This window comes from Aureobasidium pullulans (assembly GCF_000721785.1).
Source record: "Aureobasidium pullulans EXF-150 unplaced genomic scaffold scaffold_6, whole genome shotgun sequence".
Lineage (NCBI taxonomy): Eukaryota > Fungi > Ascomycota > Dothideomycetes > Dothideales > Saccotheciaceae > Aureobasidium > Aureobasidium pullulans.
This window is the reverse complement of record NW_021941026.1, coordinates 1,042,554-1,062,056: the sequence shown is the minus strand read 5'-3', so window position 1 is coordinate 1,062,056 and position 19,503 is coordinate 1,042,554. Positions and strand designations below refer to the sequence as shown.

The 19,503-nt window shown below is 50.6% G+C and overlaps 9 protein-coding genes across 9 annotated transcripts; 4 read left to right on the top strand and 5 right to left on the bottom strand.

Annotated features, from left to right (window-relative positions):
* Positions 1-50: 50 nt before the first annotated feature.
* On the top strand, positions 51-1,355 carry M438DRAFT_190866 (uncharacterized protein). Its single transcript, XM_029899248.1, has 4 exons — positions 51-102; positions 153-272; positions 324-384; positions 488-1,355. Exons 1-4 carry the CDS (start codon positions 60-62, stop codon positions 1,215-1,217), a joined length of 954 nt encoding a protein of 317 aa, XP_029762297.1. The 5' UTR covers positions 51-59; the 3' UTR covers positions 1,218-1,355.
* Positions 1,356-1,493: 138 nt separating this feature from the next.
* M438DRAFT_270288 (DUF726-domain-containing protein) lies at positions 1,494-4,484 on the bottom strand (the record flags this gene model as incomplete). Its single annotated transcript, XM_029900375.1, has 1 exon — positions 1,494-4,484. One exon carries the CDS (start codon positions 4,482-4,484, stop codon positions 1,494-1,496), a length of 2,991 nt encoding a protein of 996 aa, XP_029762296.1.
* Positions 4,485-5,117: 633 nt separating this feature from the next.
* On the top strand, positions 5,118-6,145 carry M438DRAFT_270684 (uncharacterized protein; the record flags this gene model as incomplete). The annotated part of the gene is made up of 2 exons (XM_029900410.1): positions 5,118-5,295; positions 5,352-6,145. The coding sequence occupies 2 exons, from the start codon at positions 5,118-5,120 to the stop codon at positions 6,143-6,145; spliced, it is 972 nt and encodes a 323-aa protein (XP_029762295.1).
* M438DRAFT_364260 (uncharacterized protein) lies at positions 6,131-7,443 on the bottom strand (the record flags this gene model as incomplete). The annotated part of the gene is made up of 5 exons (XM_029907706.1): positions 6,131-6,699; positions 6,753-6,994; positions 7,113-7,150; positions 7,209-7,326; positions 7,377-7,443. The coding sequence occupies 5 exons, from the start codon at positions 7,441-7,443 to the stop codon at positions 6,496-6,498; spliced, it is 669 nt and encodes a 222-aa protein (XP_029762294.1). The 3' UTR covers positions 6,131-6,495.
* Positions 7,444-7,775: 332 nt separating this feature from the next.
* Positions 7,776-9,563, bottom strand: M438DRAFT_404636 (uncharacterized protein). Its single transcript, XM_029909732.1, has 8 exons — positions 9,017-9,563; positions 8,851-8,968; positions 8,774-8,793; positions 8,693-8,720; positions 8,584-8,639; positions 8,480-8,536; positions 8,235-8,422; positions 7,776-8,181 (listed from the first exon to the last, which is right to left on the bottom strand). The coding sequence occupies exons 1-8, from the start codon at positions 9,081-9,083 to the stop codon at positions 7,975-7,977; spliced, it is 741 nt and encodes a 246-aa protein (XP_029762293.1). The 5' UTR covers positions 9,084-9,563; the 3' UTR covers positions 7,776-7,974.
* A 2,073-nt stretch (positions 9,564-11,636) lies between these two features.
* M438DRAFT_190740 (uncharacterized protein) lies at positions 11,637-13,261 on the top strand. Its single transcript, XM_029899247.1, has 6 exons — positions 11,637-11,954; positions 12,031-12,072; positions 12,125-12,191; positions 12,245-12,776; positions 12,827-12,876; positions 12,941-13,261. The coding sequence occupies exons 1-6, from the start codon at positions 11,817-11,819 to the stop codon at positions 13,075-13,077; spliced, it is 966 nt and encodes a 321-aa protein (XP_029762292.1). The 5' UTR covers positions 11,637-11,816; the 3' UTR covers positions 13,078-13,261.
* A 633-nt stretch (positions 13,262-13,894) lies between these two features.
* M438DRAFT_316397 (uncharacterized protein) lies at positions 13,895-15,401 on the bottom strand (the record flags this gene model as incomplete). The annotated part of the gene is made up of 2 exons (XM_029902690.1): positions 14,379-15,401; positions 13,895-14,316 (listed from the first exon to the last, which is right to left on the bottom strand). Exons 1-2 carry the CDS (start codon positions 14,950-14,952, stop codon positions 13,895-13,897), a joined length of 996 nt encoding a protein of 331 aa, XP_029762291.1. The 5' UTR covers positions 14,953-15,401.
* Positions 15,402-15,568: 167 nt separating this feature from the next.
* Positions 15,569-17,387, top strand: M438DRAFT_344499 (uncharacterized protein). The gene has a single exon (XM_029905244.1). The coding sequence runs from the start codon at positions 15,919-15,921 to the stop codon at positions 17,152-17,154; it is 1,236 nt and encodes a 411-aa protein (XP_029762290.1). The 5' UTR covers positions 15,569-15,918; the 3' UTR covers positions 17,155-17,387.
* An 11-nt stretch (positions 17,388-17,398) lies between these two features.
* M438DRAFT_190684 (uncharacterized protein) lies at positions 17,399-18,364 on the bottom strand. Its single transcript, XM_029899246.1, has one exon. The coding sequence runs from the start codon at positions 18,052-18,054 to the stop codon at positions 17,566-17,568; it is 489 nt and encodes a 162-aa protein (XP_029762289.1). The 5' UTR covers positions 18,055-18,364; the 3' UTR covers positions 17,399-17,565.
* Positions 18,365-19,503: the final 1,139 nt, after the last annotated feature.

Sequence of the window (19,503 nt, the reverse complement as noted above, 5' to 3'; positions counted from 1 at the left end):
GCCACGTCCGTGCGTCTGTCTTCAAGGCTAGTATCGACCACCTCTGAACAATCAACATCATGTCTTGGGACATTCGGGATCGCTATTTATGGCTGGGCTTTGGTATGTATGCATCAATAATGTGTATGCATCGGAAAGCTGATAGTGACCAGGCGCCTTTCTCTTCGTGGCCGTCAAAGGCATCTCGCAAACCCTCAAGACTACCATTAGATTAAGCGAGGTTTATGATCCGGACCATGCAAAAGCAGCAAACGATATCCAAGCAGAAGACTGTACGTTTGTCAGGAATTTAGTTAGTGTCATCGATGTTAACGAAAATGTAGCAATAAGTCTGGAGGCTTTAGCGACCTTGGTCACTTCACCAAATCAAGACATATCAAGCTCGTATGTACAACACTTTTTCCAGCCATCTCATCAGAACCTATCATGATTTCCAAGGAATACCTGTCTGCACATACCTATCATGCCAATCTGATTATACTCTCAGCGCAACCTCTCTCATCCTCTCCCGCTTTACTCAAGACCCCTCCGCCTGCAAAACACTAACAACCGACCTCTTCTCCTCCACCCCTTCCACCCGCCATAAAGCAAAAGAAGTCCTCTACCTCTTCGACTCTCTATCCCTAGACCTTTACCCCTTCGACGACGCCTCCGTCTCTAACCTCCACGATAAATCAGACCGAAGGCTTCAACACGCTTGTCAAGCTTACTTTTACGCGACCAGAAAGTATAGACAAGGGAGGTTGAATGCGCTGGTGCAGGTGGCGGAGATGGTGGAGGATTCCATGAGGGCGGGGCAGAGTGTGAGGAGGGTGAGGAGGGAGGCTGTGGAGAGCCATTTCGTGTTTCCTGGACAGGGAGATGAAAGTGGAGAAGAGGGGGAGATGGTGGCGGCGAGATTTCAACCTGTATCGCAGAGGGTGGAGTCATTGGTTGATATGTTGGCTGAGCAGGCGGTAACAACACGGCCGTTGGTGAGGTTTGCTTCTTCTGGTGAACAGTCCACTGCTTCTTCTACGACGTCTGAGTTGCCGGCTTTGGAGGAGGTGGATCCGAATGAAGATACGGCTGGCAGTGCTAGATTGAGGCGTCATGCTCAGTCTAATCATGAGGCAGAAGCGAGAAGACGGAGAAGGGAAGCCATGGTCTTGCATGAAGGTGGTGGAAGGATTGGAATGGAGGATATACATCATCCGCGTACGGATGGTCGATCTTGACTTGACGACGTTCAAGCCAGAAAGCGAGGCCTTAGTCATGACTAGCCGACCAGTACTGGTAATAGGTTTGACGAAAACTCGAAGCTTTGGAAAGTTATTCTTGTTATTAATTCAATGTCTGACATCCATGTTAATGGTGCCGTATATCCCATCCTAGATTGTCCACCATGAAACTCTTATACTCCAGACAAATAAAGCACTCCATGCCACTCCTTATGTACGCCGTTGACAATGCTTGTTCTGTACAAAGGTCGATCCTCAAAAGCCGTCTTTCTTCTACTCAAACGTCATCGACATCTCCTTTTCTTTTCCAAACTCATCGTCGTCGTCTGCCCATGCATTGCGTTCATAAGACATGGGAGTGTTGTTGGACACCGATCGGTTAGACACAGGCATCGTATTCGAAGATTGCAGCGCAGGTCTTATCGGGAACTGTGATGCTGTGGGAGAGAGCACAGGCGACCCATGTGATGAGAGTTTGCGATCTCCAAACGTAGGACGGGGCCTCTCAGGGCTTTCAAACGTCATTGATATCTCAGAGTCATGCTGCGCATTGTACTCGAATTCATCGTAATCGTGTTGCTTAGCTTTACCATTCTCCACGGTTTGAGCAATGCTACTGCTCGAGGAGTCTCTAGCTCCATCTGAGAAGCCACTAAAGCTCTTGGTTTGTCTCAAGAAGGGCGGGCTCTTCAAACTGTCGCCAACAGCAGGATTGGCTGTAGTGTCGATTTTCATAGGTGGTAACGTTCCTTTGATCTCTTTGATTTCGATGCCCTGCGCTGCCAATGCTGCTACCTCATGTTGGAGAGCATCAATGTCGAAAAGAGTTCCAAGATTTGTACCGTCAGCGGCATCTTCGGCGGGTCCGGCCTTGATCTTCTCGTCGTATGTTTCCCACTCCTTCTTCTCGGCGTTCTTCTTGTTTCGGCTGAAGAGTGCTTTGAAGCCCTTCTTCTCGGGTTTCTTTTCAAGTGCCTTTCTGGCCTCTTCGATCTCATTGATGAGCTCTCGCTGTCTCTTTTCGTGGTTGTCCGGATCGGGGTCCTCGATTTCTGAGAATTCCTCGCTGTCGACTACCCAGCCAACTTCCTTGAGAAGCTTCGGCATAGCTTTACGATATGCCATGTGACCGGCAACAGTTTCCGTTACATTGTAGTTTTCAACACCAGGAATATCAACCGAAGCCAGTCCAGCAATTCGCATGATACCTCCCGCAGTAGCACGGAACAAGTAACCCAGGATCCAGTCATTTGTCGCATAGCCATTGACGAATCGACCAGCCACGACTGATTTAGCCTTGATATAATCATCCTTCTTGAAAACCACTGGACTACCGAAGACGTAAACATTCTGGACGATGTCATATGCTCCGCGATTCGCAAGCTCTCTCAGACAGGCGTAGATGACACGAGAGCCGAGAGAGAAACCTACAAGCGTGACAGGTCGAACGCCCAAATTGCGATCAATGAGCGAGTCAGCGAGAATCAGACCTGCCATGTCAGCGCGAGCCATTGATACACTCCAAGGGTTATCGATAAGGTATGATAATTTCGTGAGCACAAGTGGCAGCGACATAGCAGACATCAAAGCAGTGAGAAGTGTACTGCCAAGAATTTGTTGGAGTCCTTGGGTGAGAGCTTCGGTCGCAAGAATGTTGATGGTTTGACCCATGCTTTGCAACATCTCTGGCTCCCAATGCACACTGTAGATATCGCCCATGATAGGATTGACTGTACTGAAAGGTAGACGGACATCATCAACCTTGCCTGTCATCCATCCGGCTACAGTGACGATCAAGTTGACACGCTTGTTATTGTGAAGCGGCCGATACTCAAATGTTTTTACGGGACCCGTTCGCCTGTTGCTTGCACGTACGGCGATAGTGCCTCCAGTGGTAACACCGATAGAAGTGATAAGGGCTGCACCACCGACACCTCCGAGGAAGGTACTCGTTCCAGCGACACCGATAGTTGTGAAGCCAGCAGCAAGACCAGCACCAATGACGGGTGCTAGCAGACCAGCACTCAAACCAATGACAAGACCACCACCAACGGTGGCCAAGCCCATCATGACCAGTCTCCTATTCCGTGCCATTTTCTGACGCTTGTCGGTGTGTTCTTCTTCGTTCCAGTTCTCCTTGTCAGCTTCTTGCTGCATCTCCAAAGCATCTGTAATTCGTTTCTCAAATCGGCAAATCTCGAGCCAGTCTACTGACAGAGCGTTTCCAACCAATTCTAGCAGAGCTCTAGAACGACCGTCATATATACTGTCAGCAACTAGCACCAGGAAAAGATCACACAGAACGGTCCAGCGGAGGTCGATATCAATGTTCTTCGTATCGGGTAGCTCGGATGGGTCTTTGACAGAGTAGTCTGGAGGTATCTCTTCCTCGTACGGCGGAGGTATTGATGGAGTTGATGGACCGCTCAGGTTTGGCGAGCGCAAAGATTGGGAGTCTGAAAGTTGTGGTGAATCGGTAGTCTCATCCTTGGGTTTTGTGGGATTCTTGACCCGAGCGTTCTGCATCAGGGGACCTGTTAGATCTGCAGGCTCTACGCCGTGCTCGGCCAACTGTTCTATCATGATCTGCTCTGCGGCATTCAGATCCATGTGGCTGTAAAGGCGAACCATCATCTTCTGACCCCACATCTGCATCGACTCGATTGCGACATCGAGTTGCTTCTTTGTGGATCGGGTCTTCTCGAGTCCTTCGAGGTACTTTGTCATCTGGTACATGGAGACACGTACAAGACCAACATATGCGATACGTTGACCCTCGGTGAGGAGATCTTTCGTAGCCTGCATCTGTGACAGAACATCACGGCTATCGTCCTCGTCCAAGGTGTTGGCACCAGCGTCAGGCTTGAAGAGATAGGCTGTATCTTCATCCAAACTTGTAGCAGATTGAACATCATCGTCAAGCTGGACTCTTGTATACCCCTTAGCAGCAGCGTTTCCGTATGCGTAGTCCTCTTCCTCAAGTTCGGCTACCTCGCGCGCAACGACTTTACCCCAATCATCGTATATGGTGTGCGTCGCAAAAGCGGGCATCTCCTGCCAGTCCAGCTCGTTCTCGTCGGTTTGTTTATTCTCAACAGGGCCTGCTGTGACAGCTTGATGTGACCATTCGGATGCGCCAATGATGGGTTGTGAGAGCGAGTCGGAGTTTGCGGCTATGACAGCCTGCTGAGCCTGGTCTTGAACAACAGGTTCGCCTTCAGTAGACGGGTTTGCGGTTGTTGGCGGGCTGCTGATAGGTTCCATGGCAGAGGCCGTGGGTTGCGCATGCTCGTGTTGGTCGGGAGCACTAGGCTTCGGTATTGTCGAATCGATAGAAGGAGGGGCCTCCTGAGTCACTGGAATGTTTGTTGGCTCTTGCTCGGTCGCATTGGGTTCTGTGAGCATTGGCGAAGGAGCATTCTTGTCGGTGTCGTCTTCTTCGTCGTAAGTTCTCGTCCTGGATGGTCGGATAGGGAGGCCGAACTCATCGACCTTGGGCGAAGGAGGGGCTCCATTGGTGGACGAGTCGGGGAGTTTGTTGTCGGGCATTATGTTGGGCAAAGGTCGCCAGGCCGGGCGATGGTTGAACCACGTCTATACTTCCATGACACGTGCCTGTCTACGAAGGGTCAAAAGATGGGATTGCGAATCGTCTCAAGGTTCTTGCCCTTTCCGGAATGCAAGCCACGCACGCCAGTCGGCAGCCTTCCCCGCAATTCCGACTGCGACAAGTCAACTCTAAATCTTTTGCGCGCCTGCTTTTTTTTATTTATACCATTCTGTTAATTCCATCAACTCATTGTCGCAATCGCTCCTGCCTTTTGATTCGAGCGCCAATCGAATCACCACTTCCTATCCGACACAGCAACCAGATCGTTCCTCACAGATACCTCCACCATGCGCGGCAAACGTTCAAAGCAGTACCGCAAGCTCATGCACCAGTATGAGCTCTCGTTCAACTTCCGTGTCCCTTACCAGGTCTTGGTGGACGCAGACATGATCAAGGATACTTTTCGCTTCAAGATGAACCTGCCTCTCTTCCTCGAGCGTACTCTCCATGGACAAGTCAAGCCCAGTATGTTTTCACAACTACCATTCCATTGTCGCAATATAAAGACTGACTTCCAAAAGTGATCACACAATGCTCAATACGCCATCTATACACCGCCGACGCCCCTGATGCCGCTGCTAAGAATGCCTGGATTGATACCGCAAAGTCCTTCGAACGCCGCCGTTGCAACCACCACACTCTCGATGAGCCTCTCTCGACATTGGAATGTCTGAAATCTGTTGTCGACCCGAAAGACAGCAGCACAAACAAGAACCGTTACGTCGTCGCCAGTCAAGATCAAAAAGTCAGATCCGCCATGCGCAGAATTACTGGTGTACCACTCATCTACGTCAACCGAAGTGTCATGATCATGGAACCTATGGCGACACAGACCGAGGAGTTCAGAGAAGCAGAAGAGATGGGCAAGGTTAGAGCTGGTCTGAAGGGCAGACGAGGTGCCGTTCCCGAGCAACCTCTGAAGCGCAAGAGAGAAGACGACGATGACGAAGATGACGAGGGCGAGGCAACAGAAGGTGCTTCTGCCGCAGACGCTGAAGCTGCTGCGCCAAAGAAGCGAGTCAAGAAGGGTCCGAAAGGTCCCAACCCTCTCAGTGTCAAGAAGTCGAAGAAGCAAACGGCGAAAGAGGAGGCTGAGAAGCAAGCCATCAGAAAAGCCGCAAAACTCGATCCGCAAGCAAAAGAGAAGGCTCTTGACGCAAGTGTTGCTATCGAGTCAACGGCAAATGACGGGTCAGAAGCTGCAGGCAAGAAGAGACGGAGAAGAAAGCACAAGACTGGTGGTGATGCTGCAGCTAACCAGGCTGACGTTAACGGTGACGACGCTTCTGCGGTTGCTATGGAGGTTGATGCATGAGTTGAACTTTTTTTTAGAGATACACCAATCACACCTTTTCGGCATGGAAGGAGGTTCTTCTGCTTTGCACCCTACATTTCCGAACAAGCATCATCGTCCCTGACCTGGTGAGCCACTAGTTAAAAACATTCTGGAACCACTAATCAAGGTTGCTTGAAGCTTTCCATTGCTGGACATCAGAATAAATTAACTGGATATGAGAACAAAATCGAGATCGCTGGCTGGTATAGTATGAACAAAAACGCCTAGCTTCCAAAAGCCAAAAAGAACGAATAGACTTCAGCATAATTACTGGTCTGGATATCTTCTCAAAAACGCCTGTCCCAATATATTGCATGTTCTCTTTCTTCTCACCACAATACGAACGCGAAGATGGCCACAAGCAATGGCAGTGTGAGAGACATTGGCGAATGTGGCGTAAAGGCAGGTAGAGCGCTACTGCTCAGGTTTCCAGTCGCATAGACGAGTTGGAAACTCAAATCTGACGAGTTGAAGCAATTCGAGGCGTTTACTTCTGGTACGTCGGCTGGGTCTGCTAACGTCACATCGGCACACTATTACGTCGCATCAGTAAGGGATTATCGGATTCGGCCTGGCTGTTACTTACATTGTAGATGGCTGCACCGTGCTGAGCGAGCTCTATGACTTGGATTGTGACGTTGTCGCCGATGTTAAACGTTACGCCTGGTACGAGCGGTACTTGAGGTAGACAGAAAGAGCCAGGGTATTCGACATTCGTAGGACCGGTGATTTGGAAAGGTGCGACTACCGGATGAGACATGTTTGGTGGTGCAACCTCTCCTGGGCCGTTGATCCCAATATTGACATAGAACATGGCTGTTTTATGACCTGGAGAACGTTAGTCATGTGTATCTTGCAACGTGATCTGAGCTGCTCTTGCCCTGAAACCATCCAGGCTGGAGAGCCACCGCGCCGCCGGAGACTGGCCATAAGCTTCTATTCGTACTCATCGGCATGCCTCCACATGGATACATCCACTGCTGACTGGTTTGGGAAGAATGGATCAGCATAGCGGTATCATGTTCATATTTGGTTTGCTCACCCGTAAGGAAAAGTCTTTTGGCCATCGACACAGTTCTCTCCTGTGGCTGTCATATCGTATTGAGGTTCTGTGCCGTTGGTGATGAGGTTGTTGCCACGCCATGGCGGATATGTGATTACTAGAAAGTCTTTAGCGAGATAGATCCGTGAAACTCCAGACACTACCAACCAGTATGCGCCAGCACAATAGCTAGCTGAAGACCAAAGGCGGCAAAAATCGTGAGTATGCCCTTCATGGCGATTCTGGATATGTATTATGGTAGCAGAAATGCGAATGAACAAGATGAGAGAAAAAAGTATTTGTCCAAAGGAGTTTGCAGCATAGATTAGTCGTCGAGTTGTTACCTGCTTTATCTCCTGACCACTGCTCATCTTGAATTTAGTGTGGCCGCGAATCAAGGAGTTCACTAAACTTACTACTTGGTGTGGTGCACACTGTACCTCGATAAGCAATTAAGGAAGTACAGCACTCTCACATGTACCCAATTGGCATCTACGTAGCCTCTAATCTGAGTGGACGAAAACTCGCCTTTTGAACGTAAGAAGGTCCGGACTAGTTGACAGCGTTGGTAGAAGGAAGAAGAATCTGTATATTAACAAGTTACTTGACAGTGCTGTGAGCCATCACCTTGTACAACCGTCACAATCGGCTCCAAAAATGGGCCTCATGGAAAACGCCAATTGACACCTTGAAGGGCATTGTCCCAAACTCCGAGCACTTCTCAATCCAGTATATAATGATATCTCTTGTACAGCCTTGTCTGTTGTTACCAGATCCCAAACGCGAAAATGGTTATCGCCAGCGGCAGTAGGACGTAGAGTGGCGACAGCGAAGGTTCCATCGGTGGCGATGAGGCGCTGGTGAGGTTTGCGGTTGCGTACATCAACTGGAAGCTGAGATCGGAGGAGTTGTAACAGTTCGCGCGGCTTACTTCGGGCACGTCTACTGCGTCAACCAAAGTGACATCGGCGCACTGCGGTCAAAGTGTCAGTGGTAGGCAAGGCTTTGAAGGAGGGGGAGACTGACATTATAGATGGCAGCGCCGTGCTGTGCGAGTTCGACGATCTGTAGAGTGATATTATCCCCAACGTTGAAAGTCATTCCCGCAGGCAAAGGGACCTGCGGCAGACAGAATGCCGATTGAGGGTATTCATCATTGGAGGGTCCGGTGATCTGAAAGGCAGGCACGACGTTGAAGGACATATTCTGAGGAGCTAACACTTTGTCAGTGTCTTGTTCGGCTGCTGTCCAAACTCACTATTATTACTGACCCACTTCTCCAGGCAGTTGGATGCCAACGTTGACGTAGAACTGAGCGTATCGGTGGCCTGTAACAAGTTAGACGATGTTTTGTAACGGATCCTGAGGCGCCTACCTTTGAACCACCCTGGCTGGAGAGCGATAGCACCACCATTGACGGGCCACAAACTCCTGAGAGCAGATGTCAGTTTGGCTTGGTTTTATAAAGGACATCCTCGAATTACCTGTTGGTGCTCATCGGCATACCGCCACCTGGTTTCTGTCAGTTCTATCTATAAGAATCACGATAGCAATAATTCACTGACAAGGGTATTGCCATTGCATGCTTTGTTCGAGCCAAGTCAGCTTCGTCAACACATCCGCTAACTACGGTCCGGCTTACCCATATGGAAACGTGTAGGAACCATTGACATAGTTAATACCCAGCGCGGAGGCATCATGCTGTGGCAGAGTGCCATTCGTGTGTAAGTTGTTGCCTCTCCACCCCGGATACGTGATTACTGAATGTAGTTCAGCTCAGGTCGCGTCGAAGTTGGTAAAAGACGTACCAGTATGAGCATGAACGAGGCTCAAGTTTACCGCCAGAACGGTAACGATTGAGAAGATGGACAACATTTTGACGAAACGCAGCTCACGCAAGATCGCACACCGGGATAAGGAGGGGTTCTTAACGAAGGAAGAGAAAACAGCGGAGAGCGTAGCGACTCCATAACTTATCGGCTCTTACAGGCGGCGCTGTGTGACCGAGATGCAAGTATCGCACCCTAGTATATGCCTTCGAATGTGGTTGGCCATTCATAGGTCAAGGTGAGGCGATCCCGCATGGCCATCATACCCGAAACGGCTAGCGCGCACCCTGTAAGCGCCGACCTCACATGTCGTCTCCCGTGTGACTACGAGGCTTACTCCCATGCGACATTGCCATCCATTCGAGTGTCAATGGTCCAGAAAGCTTTCATATCCAGTTGTTGGAGTTTTCTGATGGCGTAGTACTAAATTGTCATGGCTCAGAAACTGGGAGTCGACCGCGTTCTGCGGGCTCTTTTATGTGCTCCCAAGACTTCACCATGCGTTTGACAATTGGATCTTGATGACCGCTCGTGCTGACGGTCAGTCAACATTTACTTTGCGTTCCCTGCGCCGCAGACGAAGAGCGTTCGCGCAAGCATTTGCCGCCAAAGTCATATATCGTACATGCACTTTCAAGAAGTAAGTGGATACGCTCGCATCTCATGACATTCAAATGTTTCACAACCGTTGAGATCTGCAGATCGTGCGAGCTCGAAGTGACTGGTAGAACAAGTAAGCAACAGCTATAAAGATTTGACGTAAGGTTGCTCTCTTACGTGGCGCTTGTTTCGATCTCCGCTCTTGTATTTACCTTCTTCCACGCATCCTTAGACCAGTATGGGTGAGCAGAGCTCTTCAAAAAGAGCTTCTGCTGCGCCGAAATACATCGGAGCAAAGCGGCTGCCGCCATGGGAGCTTGTAGACTTACCACAACTGCCACTTTCGACTTCCAAGGAGAGCAACAACCATGAGCAACTCCGATCTGGCAAAAAACTTGTTGGTCCACTTCAAAATGACCGATCGACATACCAAGGTACGCGCACTTCGCCTCTTTGTGATTAAGGCTCCTGGGTGATATCAGCTGCAAGGCTTAGTAGCTAACATGACAGTGAGGTCAGCAAGTCAGTCGAACAAGCCATCCTACTCGGAGTCTGAGGGTTCTACCAGACCACTCCCTGGCACCATGTCGAGTCGCCGTGTCCAAGCTAAACTTCAGGAATGCGTTGCAAAGGATGGGCAGCCTATGCGGCTCCAAAAAGACGATGTTGATTCGTCTAGATCTTCCCTGTCGCCAAGTGGTCGTCTCACATCCGCAGTCAGAGATCTCTTCCGGAAAGACAGTGTTGACGAGAGCCAACTCGAGGCCGTTGACCAATGTCATTGGGCAGAAGACTGAACGAGTTGTTTAACAATGTTTTTTGACTTCGACTCGATCATATTCTGGTCTCGAAATGCCACCGGGAGGGAGATAACTGCCTGTGACAACCTGGCTTTGTTGCGTATTATAGCAGTTTGGTGGCTTGGAGAGAGGTAGCGCAGCCCTTCAAGACAAGGTTTTCGAATCGGACAAGCAAATAGAATTTGGTAGTGACAGAATCAACACCGGTATCCCTACTTCAGATGCATGTGTCCGAGCTGGATTCGGATGATTTTGGCCATGTGCTTTGGATGGGAGCGTTGACTTGTTGCTCCTCTGAAAACCTCGCGATTGTATAATAGTTGTTCAGGGGTAGTCGCGGAAGTCTGTCGACACCTATATCAGCAAGTGCGATACCCCGTGACTCTCTGCTGGTTTCTTGCAATCTCACTCGGTCATCTCGAGTAGTGTCCACGGAAGGTCGCCAAGCTTAAACTAATTGTGTCTAACTCATTGTGCGCGATTGGCTACCTTCATACCGATGATGCATAACTTGCACAACATTCGGTGCGAAAAGCGCATCAAGTAGGCGCGTGCAGCGGTGAAAATGATACGACGACGAGGTGGTGAACATGTGGTTTGATGAGCACGCTGTATGTATCCTTAGCGTGTCGGTTGGGCCGCAACACAGGATTCTGCCACGTCGACGGACATGGTCGTTTGCCACACGAGTGTCTAAACAAAAGGCAAAGTGCAGAACCGAGACAAGAGATCAATCGCTGTCGAAAAGAGATTCGAGCATCTGGACTGCATAAAAACCGGTATCTGGTAAGTGTCGCATGGACAGTGGGAGAGTGAAGTGTGTGCGGGCGAGGGAGTCTTGTGCTGCTCCAGCCCCACTCGGGCATCGGCAAGCACTTTCAGTGGATGTCGCTCGGTGGGCTGCACCCACCACGAACGAGCGCTGACGACTGCCAACTTCTCGACCTCTGTCGCTCTTCCACTCGCAACGACTCTGCTCCTCCTCTCTCCAATCGCTAACCTGCAGCTGCCTGCTTAGCGTCCCGACGATCAAGCCCTGTCTCTGGCCTGTCTTGCCTTGAATCCCCCGAGACTCCCACGCCTTTTCCTCGTCCGCCCCTGCTTGCGAAAGCGGCCCAAGGTTTTCTCCCACCGCTGTTCATCCATCATTCCATCGACACCTGTTCTATCCGTATTGCCGTTACTTGCGCCGTCGCGCACAGGACTTGATCCCATATACCAGGCTTGTTTCCCTGCCCTCGGACTTGTTGGAACAGGACCGCTCTTCCAGAGTGTCACACCCCGTTAGGCTCCAGACCACGGACTCCTGAGTCCATACCACCCAGAAGGATATCCGGATTGTTTTTTGCAGTTTTCTCTTGCTGTTCTACTCCATAACCATGGCCGGAAGTATATTGCGAAACTGGTTCGTGCCCAAGGATGGCATCAACCGCCAGGTCATCTCTGCAGACATACAGAAATATCTAGGCAACGATGCGACCATCCGTCCAGGAAAGGACAAGGTCAACAATAAAGAGGTAGGAAACACAATGTGACATACGCGATATATGGCTTGAGGAGCAAGAGAAGGACGTGACTGACACACAACCACAGATCGAGGGTTACTGGATCAAAGCATACAGAAATCTCACTTCAGTACGTCTGTCCGTTGGACTCCCCTTCAACCTGGTGCTGACAGGTATACCAGGAAATGATCAACGACCTTCGAATGGCCTCGACGAAATGGGAACAAGAACAGCGTTCCGGCAGAAGAGGTACGTTGTCCATGGAGCCGCCATCCAAACCTTCATACCTAACATGCTCCTAGGCGCCTACGAAGATTCACACACATACAGACAGGCTACCAACACTGGACCTCCTAACGGTAACGGTGCTTATCGCGCTAGCACAAACTCACCTCAGCTTGACGGAGCCTACCTTCCTCCTAATGGTCATGTTCCTCCCCATGTTGCCCAAAGGATCCCCATTCCGGACATGGCTTCTTCCCCTTATGAGGATCCCAGATCCCGGATGTATGGCCTCCCTCCACACTCCGGCGCTCCTGTGACCACAGGTTTTGGTGACCCTTCCATGTACGCTTCGCACCAACCCAGGCAGGCACCTAACGGATACGCACCCCCTGGAGAGTTCTATAATGGCCCTCCCGGATATGCCCATGATGTTCCGCCACCCCACATGAGAAACCCTCCCCAATATCCTCCTCAATATCCTCCAGGTCACAGAGATCCCAGGGATGAAATTAGATATGCTCAGGAGTACCAGGACCCAAGGGGATACGCCAACTACCCTCCGGTATCTGTCGCGCAAAATGGAGGAGCCTCAAGTCCTCAGACCACAAGGTCGGATATTCGTTGACCATTAATACTGTACCCAGACTGACTTCATCTAGTAACTATCCTCAGCCTCGTATGCCGCCGCAATACGATCAATACGGACGTCGTAAGTCACTTTCCGAGTCTCACATCTCAATGCATCAGTGGCTAACCACATTTACTTCCTGCAGCCTACGCTCCACCAACTCCAATGCCTGATCAGTCTTACACTCGTCCATCGCCCTCTGTGGATTCTTCCTATGGACGTGAACGCCCATCTGCTCCTCCAGGTGCGGACCGTGGCGCACCTCGTCGTAGGATTAACTAGAATCGTGACTGGTTATGTGTTGGTTCCGCTTCTCCATGACGGTGCTTCCGGAGGTCCGTCGCCGCTGTTCTCTGGATCTTTATTCCATGTCTTTGTTACCATTCCGTTGGAGATTTATTGCGCAATGCTTTTCATGGCCCGTCCTCCTACCTTTGGATACTCTCTGGTAGCATTGGTGATTGGCATATATGCTTGACATCCCGATGAGGACAACGATCTTTGGTCACCCTTTCTGCTTGTTCAGTTTTCGCCATCTCAGGATTTGCTCCATCTTTGATTATGGACCGAAGGACTCTGCATCTAGCGCTGGATTCAAGCAAGAAGTAGTTCCAGTCTGCATCTAAGACCACCAGACACTGCACCCCATATGGACAGGACCAGCCTTACCTTTGGAGTTTTGCTTTTCTGCATGACAGGCCTGGCAAGGCTTGTACCCGGCGTTATGCTTTACGAGGTAATTTATTCGCTTGGGACGGGCCAAAAGCTTGGGGTTTCCCAGGCACGATTTCCTTTGCAAGACATATTATGATGACCTTTCTTATGATTGCGCATTGCCATGTTGGATATTGTCTAGGTGCAACCTAGGTCCTTTCCCGGATGGTCCTACGTGTGCCGGAGTGTTTTTCCTTATTTCATATCAACTTACTGCCGAGCAATTCACCATGGACATTTTCTTTCCTTATTTTATGGATTGTTGCGTTATACCACCGGTACAAAGCTCTTTGTGGATTTTATATACGCGCTCGAGTCTGTTTGCCTTGTTCTCGTGTTTATTCATCAAATTACCAATCCGTGGTTGGAGCTTGGTGCAATCTTTCTACAGTTGCGCCTTTGCTTTGACAACCCTGAAGCCCCATCTCGGCGCATGAACTCTGATTTCTTTACCGCCAGTTCTGGTCTGTATGGCAAGTACCACTTCATCTTTGGTTAGCTTGACAAGGCGACCTTGATCCTTGTGTCGGAAGCCGCTATCCGTGGGCCAGAGTGAGACAAGATCGCCTTCTTCGAGTTTGACGGGATCTTGGGCGTCCACACCGGTTTGTTGATCGTGATAAGATGCAGCCATGATGTGTTTGATTGCGGCCTGACCGTCCAACGACACCGTCTTTTTCCCCGACTTTTCTGCTTCCTTGGCTGTTTTCTTGAAACGATTTAGCCATGCCCAAGTGTTTGGGTGTTGGTCTTTGGGGAAGGCTTGCTTGGGTAGCATATCTGCGATCCAATTGAAAGGCCACACGGCTGCGACGAGTTATCATCAGTTTTCCATGCTTTCCACTTCGAACTTGCAGCAGCTGTCTTACCGTGGATGTCTGCCAGACTGACTTTTTCCGTGCCTCCGATCCACTGTCTCCCGTCGGCTAGCAAAGCTTCGAGGATATCAAACGCGTGCTTGATATGTGCCAATGCTTCGGGATAACCCTTTACACGATCCGCCTGCGTCCAAGAAGTACCCGTAAAATCCTCTCTGTCCTTCAAAAACTTCTCGTCTTTCATGACCGGCAAATCCGGCGGCAGCGACTGCGCCGCCTTTGAAAAGATTCCAGCATCAACGGTAAACTTCTCAAGCAGAGCTTCCAAGCCTTTGTTTTGGGGCGCCGATAGAGCTGGATATGAGGGAGTAGCTGGGAAGCTTTTTTCCAGTCGGGCTAGGATTAGACGGGTGTCGTAGTAGATGTCGCGGCCGATGGAGAGGAGGGGGATGCGGCGGTAGTTGATGCCCAGTTCGGCGAGGTCGGGGCGTGGGAGGGTGAGGGGTTGGATGCATTCGGCGTAGGGGATGTTGCGGAGTTTGAGATACCAGACTATTCTCTTTGCGAAGGGAGAAAAGGGGTAGTGGAAGAGGATGATGTCGTTGGGGACTTCTGTGGACGACATTTTGGTGTTTGATTGAGTAGTCTCTGGGAGGAAGATGGCTGATTGAAGTATGCTATTGACATGCTGTTTGATGAGCCGAGGCCCTCGGCGTTGTTTTCTTGTCTATCTCGTCTATGCACTGAGCTCTCGTGCTGTAAGTCTGTACACGATTTTCAATATATCATAGAAACCCTCTATATCCTTCAAAGTCTCGAAATCAGTCGCGACTCCGACGCAATCGATGTGTTGCTTTGTTAATTCCTCGCTGTACGGTTAACCCTGACCCTGACCCTGAGGCTGTTCTTTGTGATGGTGCGGGGTAGGGGTCGTGGGGGTCTGCAGAAATACGAGGCTTACGAGGCTTGTAGACCAATCTAGAAGCGACAAGAGGCTTGCAGGTTGAAACCGTGTCTGTCTGTCGCATACCGCTCACACCTTGGAGAACTTGATGCTACACCAGTCTGAGGAGCTGAAGTATGACGTGGAGATATATCATAAGACCAATAGGTGTGATCGATTCTCGACAGCTAGGGTGGCAGATGACTGAGGGCATGACTACCAAGGTACGGGTCTCTCGGCACGGAACCGATCAGCAACCGGATCTCTCGGACCCCGAGTTCGTGAGGGTCAAACTGCTCAGGCACCCCAGAGATCATGAAAATCACAGCCAAAGGTGAGTACAAGTAGGGTCGCAAGGCGGTAGGAGAGTGCCACTGTCTTGGGTTGTGTGATAACAGAGACGGCCGTAACCATATTTGACTGCAACAAGCTCCGAGTTATTATTGGGCTTTGTCTGACCGGCGCGCGAAATAAGGTACGAAAGTCGTCGTCACCTGCAACGAACGTCAGCCCCTACTTGTTGTTTCTTTGACACTTCCCTTGCCTCTTTCCTCTTTCTCCAAATCCATCGGCTCAATTTACACTACACTGCAAAACCATCCCACCTTCGACATAACCAACAAATCCACTATTCTGACAATCACCACAATGCTCGGCCGCACAGTCGGCGCGCTCGCCGCCCTCTCAATCGGCGCAAACGCCATTCTTTTGCCGCCCGGCATCAGCAAGATCTCCGACTCACGAAGCGGCGCTCTCGGTCTCGCCCTCGACCCCAAATCGCAGGCCGTCAAGGTCCACTGCTCTGGATGCGCCTTCCCCTCGCCCCAACAGGAGTCGGTTCAGGAGAAGGGAGATGATGATATTGTCTGGATCCAAGGCGGCTCTAAAGATGTCATCTTCAACTTCACCGTCGACGACAACAACAAGGACCTCTTGTTGAACGGTGTCAAGGTCTACCCCGTCGACACTTTCTCATTCGCCGAGCCTACCGTTGGCCAGATCCACTCATCAGCTTCCCTGGCCGACATCAAGAGCCACCCCGAACAAATCACACCTCTGCGCGTCTCATCGGCTGGCATGCAGGTACACAAGGAGACCATCTCCTCGGTCAACGACATGCTGGTCAGCATCAACTACCAGATCAGCGAGCTGGAGTCACAATCAATGGCCGTTGATGGCGTCGATCTTAAGCTCCTCGAGGGTGCGGACGGTTCGCTGATGATCATCTCGGTCGATGCTGCTCCCATGAAGCACATGTTCGATGTCATCACTCCTCCTGGTTCGGCATCCAAGGAGTGCAGCATGCTTCCTGCCTCTCTCTGCAAGTGGAAGTCCGTCGTTGAGGACAAGATCTCGGGCTTCAAGCCTGGCATGCCCCACGCTTTTGGCGGCTGCGGCGGTCGTGGTGGACGTAAGCCTCCTCACAGACTCCCCGGTCACATCAGACCTCACTTCGACAAGCCTGCTGATGGCGAGGTTCGACCTCACCACCCCCACGGCCCTGGCGATCACCCTCACCCTCACCCTCACCATGGCCCTCACGGCATGCACCGCGGACCTCACCACGGCCCCCACCACCACAGACATCATCACTTTTTTCCCGCTTTCGTTCACGCCTTTGTTGCTGTCCTGATCCCCGTTATGGCCGGTGTGACTATGGGCATGTTCGTCAGTCTTATTGGCATGCTTGTCGGCCGTCTGATCTCCTTCATGTGGATCAAGTTTGGCCGTGGAGGCCAGCGTGGTTACGCCAGTGTTGCCCAGTCCGAACAAGACACCGAGAATGCCGAGAAGGGTGTTGTCGTTGTCGAGGACATCGCTGACGAGGAGCCCTTACCCAAGTACGAGGATGCTCCCGCATACGATGAGAAGGATCGCCAGTAGATGTGTCCTTTGACCACGACCGCTCGCCTCTTGTCTTTCTACCCTCGCGAATTTCTTATCGCAATTATGTTATCTCCTTTGTACTCTAACCATTCACGCCGGGACGGCCGGCCCGCCTTTCACTTTATCCCTACCAAGTCTTGCGTGTTTTTCTTACATAGCTTTCCACTTGCCGCTAGAGGTTCCAAGGGCGTTGACGATACAAATTGAAACCCACCTGCATACATAACAAACTAGTCCCCTTTTCTCTTTGCCGCGTGAACATGTTTTCCTCACAAAAAATGCCGAAAGTCAAAAAGATTAATAAGTTCTTCCTTTACGGCCGTTAGGACATGCACGATATTTCATCTGAACTTCCCCAGCTGCCCTTCGGGATATGTAATGTGCGGATTCTTCAGGGCTAGCATCTTCTTAGCTGCATGAAAAAAGCGCCCCAAAATGCAATGCATGGCGATGCAAGAGCAATATCGAACTGGCCTCTCCCCAAAAGGCATATTGCACATACTTCGGTACAATGCACGAGCAATATATCTCTACCTTGGCCTGGTTCTTGCGTTTCTTTGTCTTTGTCGCATTGCGCGCATAACGACATGGTGCGCATACCGACATCGCACGCATATGACTTATCGAAGAAATATGTTTCTTTGGGGCTAAAATGATGGGTTTTGTTTTCTTCATGTCTCGAGGCGAATCTTGGTGCCCCGAGACATGATCGGGGAGATGGTATGTTTGTACCCGTGTAGATGTTTGATTCGTATGCAGTGAGATCGAGGGTTTCGAGTTTCCTGGAGGCTGGTTCGATGGGATAGATTGTACTTGCTTGCTTTGTATGCGAGATTGAGTGGTTGCAGTAGGACTCGTGTCATGTGTGGTAGGCTCATTCGAATTATCTGCAGACATCTCGTCCCGGGTGTAGATAGGTAAAGTACGCACTGCAAGATTTGATGATATGTATGCCAGTGGCTGCAGGAGGGACTCGTACCAGTGGTGGTATGTTTACCACATTATCTGCAGCAAGATCGAGTGGTGACCCCGGTCTTGCAAGCAGTGGAAAGTGCTGTGCTGCAAGACTGATTGATAAACTACTCGGGAAAGAGCCCAAAGACTGATGAGAGATAGAGATCGACGATCGGTATCTTGGTTGCAGAGCAGGAAGGTGCATGCGTGGAATTGTGGATGGTGACTGCATGTTCTGCTCGAATGTTCAGCTGACCACGATGCTACAGGTCAAATCAACAGCATGTGAACCGGAAAGAACGATGGTTGATTCATCACTCTCAACCAGTTCTGCTCCAAAGATCTGCATCGCGACACTCTCCTGTCCAGCAAGTGGTGTGTGTAGAGCGTAGGTTATCGCAGACATGGATGTATTTGCATATCCAAGACCCACATTCGATTGAAGATTCTAAGAGGTCGTCATCAAGTCTGCAAGCCTTGCACTACGCCGTGGTTGCATAGAATCTCAAGGGTTGAAAGGTTGGTCGCATCACGAGCGAGTACGGGCGAGCAAGAAGAGCATGTGGTCAGAGAAACAAAGATTCATGTCACAATCAATTTTACTTTCTGCTCCACGGCCGGCACTTCCTCCGCGTGCGTGCTCATTGCTCGGTGTCAGTCAATGGTCCATCTCTGCCGTAAAGAGTAGGTTCGCATCCGATCGATACTAGCTAACGCAAGTGCCGTGCTCAAGCTACAGTCCCCTTTTGTTGAGCTAGACAGTGGTCCAGGGTCTTTTCCATGGCTTTGCTTCACGAAACTTTGCATAGCACGTCTGGAACATACGGTGTGTTGCCAGTGTTGGTTCAGATCTGGAAGATCTAGCTGATCTTTCCATTAGCCAAGGGACGACCGCCGTTCAAATCGATCTTGGTGGTTAGGTCGATCGGTGAGGTGGCTGGTCTACGACTGCTCGTCTTTCTGGGACTTGGGAGATATGGAAAACGATAGATTGCTCTGGACTCTGAGTGCGCCACTGTCTGTAGCGTACTCTGTTTAGCCCGGCGATTTGCCTACACATCCGCGAGATGCTGCTCCGTAATCTCGTATCGACTCCATTGATGAGTCTGCAATGTGGTTGAATATATGCGTTGCCATAACCGGGCGGTAGAGGATTCACGGCGCCGCTAGGGCGTGCAAGAGCAGTGCTGTACACTGCATGCATACAATGATCCGTGAGATGCATGGCTGGTGGGGATGTATTCTTTAGCATAGACCGGGAGAATTACCTGGACATGTTCAGAACCTGTGCTCGCAGCACTACGACTTGCTTACGTGTGACCCTGCGTGCACATCGGACATAGGAGGCGGCAAAGGACGGTAGACGGCAATTGTCGAGGGCTTGAGTGTTCG

What these genes read in the sequence shown, in the direction of transcription:
- M438DRAFT_190866 (XM_029899248.1), top strand. Translation starts at nt 60, where the DNA reads ATGTCTTGGGACATTCGGGATCGCTATTTATGGCTGGGCTTTG. An exon ending in CGATATCCAAGCAGAAGACT is followed by an intron (nt 273 to 323) that starts GTACGTTTGTCA and finishes ACGAAAATGTAG; the next exon opens with CAATAAGTCTGGAGGCTTTA. An exon ending in AATCAAGACATATCAAGCTC is followed by an intron (nt 385 to 487) that starts GTATGTACAACA and finishes TTATACTCTCAG; the next exon opens with CGCAACCTCTCTCATCCTCT.
- M438DRAFT_404636 (XM_029909732.1), bottom strand. Translation starts at nt 9,083, where the DNA reads ATGTTGTCCATCTTCTCAATCGTTACCGTTCTGGCGGTAAACTTGAGC. An exon ending in TCCTACACGTTTCCATATGG is followed by an intron (nt 8,794 to 8,850) that starts GTAAGCCGGACC and finishes GCTCGAACAAAG; the next exon opens with CATGCAATGGCAATACCCTT. An exon ending in ACGGCGCTGCCATCTATAAT is followed by an intron (nt 8,182 to 8,234) that starts GTCAGTCTCCCC and finishes CTTTGACCGCAG; the next exon opens with TGCGCCGATGTCACTTTGGT.
- M438DRAFT_190740 (XM_029899247.1), top strand. Translation starts at nt 11,817, where the DNA reads ATGGCCGGAAGTATATTGCGAAACTGGTTCGTGCCCAAGGATGGCATC. An exon ending in ACAAGGTCAACAATAAAGAG is followed by an intron (nt 11,955 to 12,030) that starts GTAGGAAACACA and finishes ACACAACCACAG; the next exon opens with ATCGAGGGTTACTGGATCAA. An exon ending in TCAAGTCCTCAGACCACAAG is followed by an intron (nt 12,777 to 12,826) that starts GTCGGATATTCG and finishes GACTTCATCTAG; the next exon opens with TAACTATCCTCAGCCTCGTA.
- M438DRAFT_344499 (XM_029905244.1), top strand. Translation starts at nt 15,919, where the DNA reads ATGCTCGGCCGCACAGTCGGCGCGCTCGCCGCCCTCTCAATCGGCGCA.
- M438DRAFT_190684 (XM_029899246.1), bottom strand. Translation starts at nt 18,054, where the DNA reads ATGTCTGCAGATAATTCGAATGAGCCTACCACACATGACACGAGTCCT.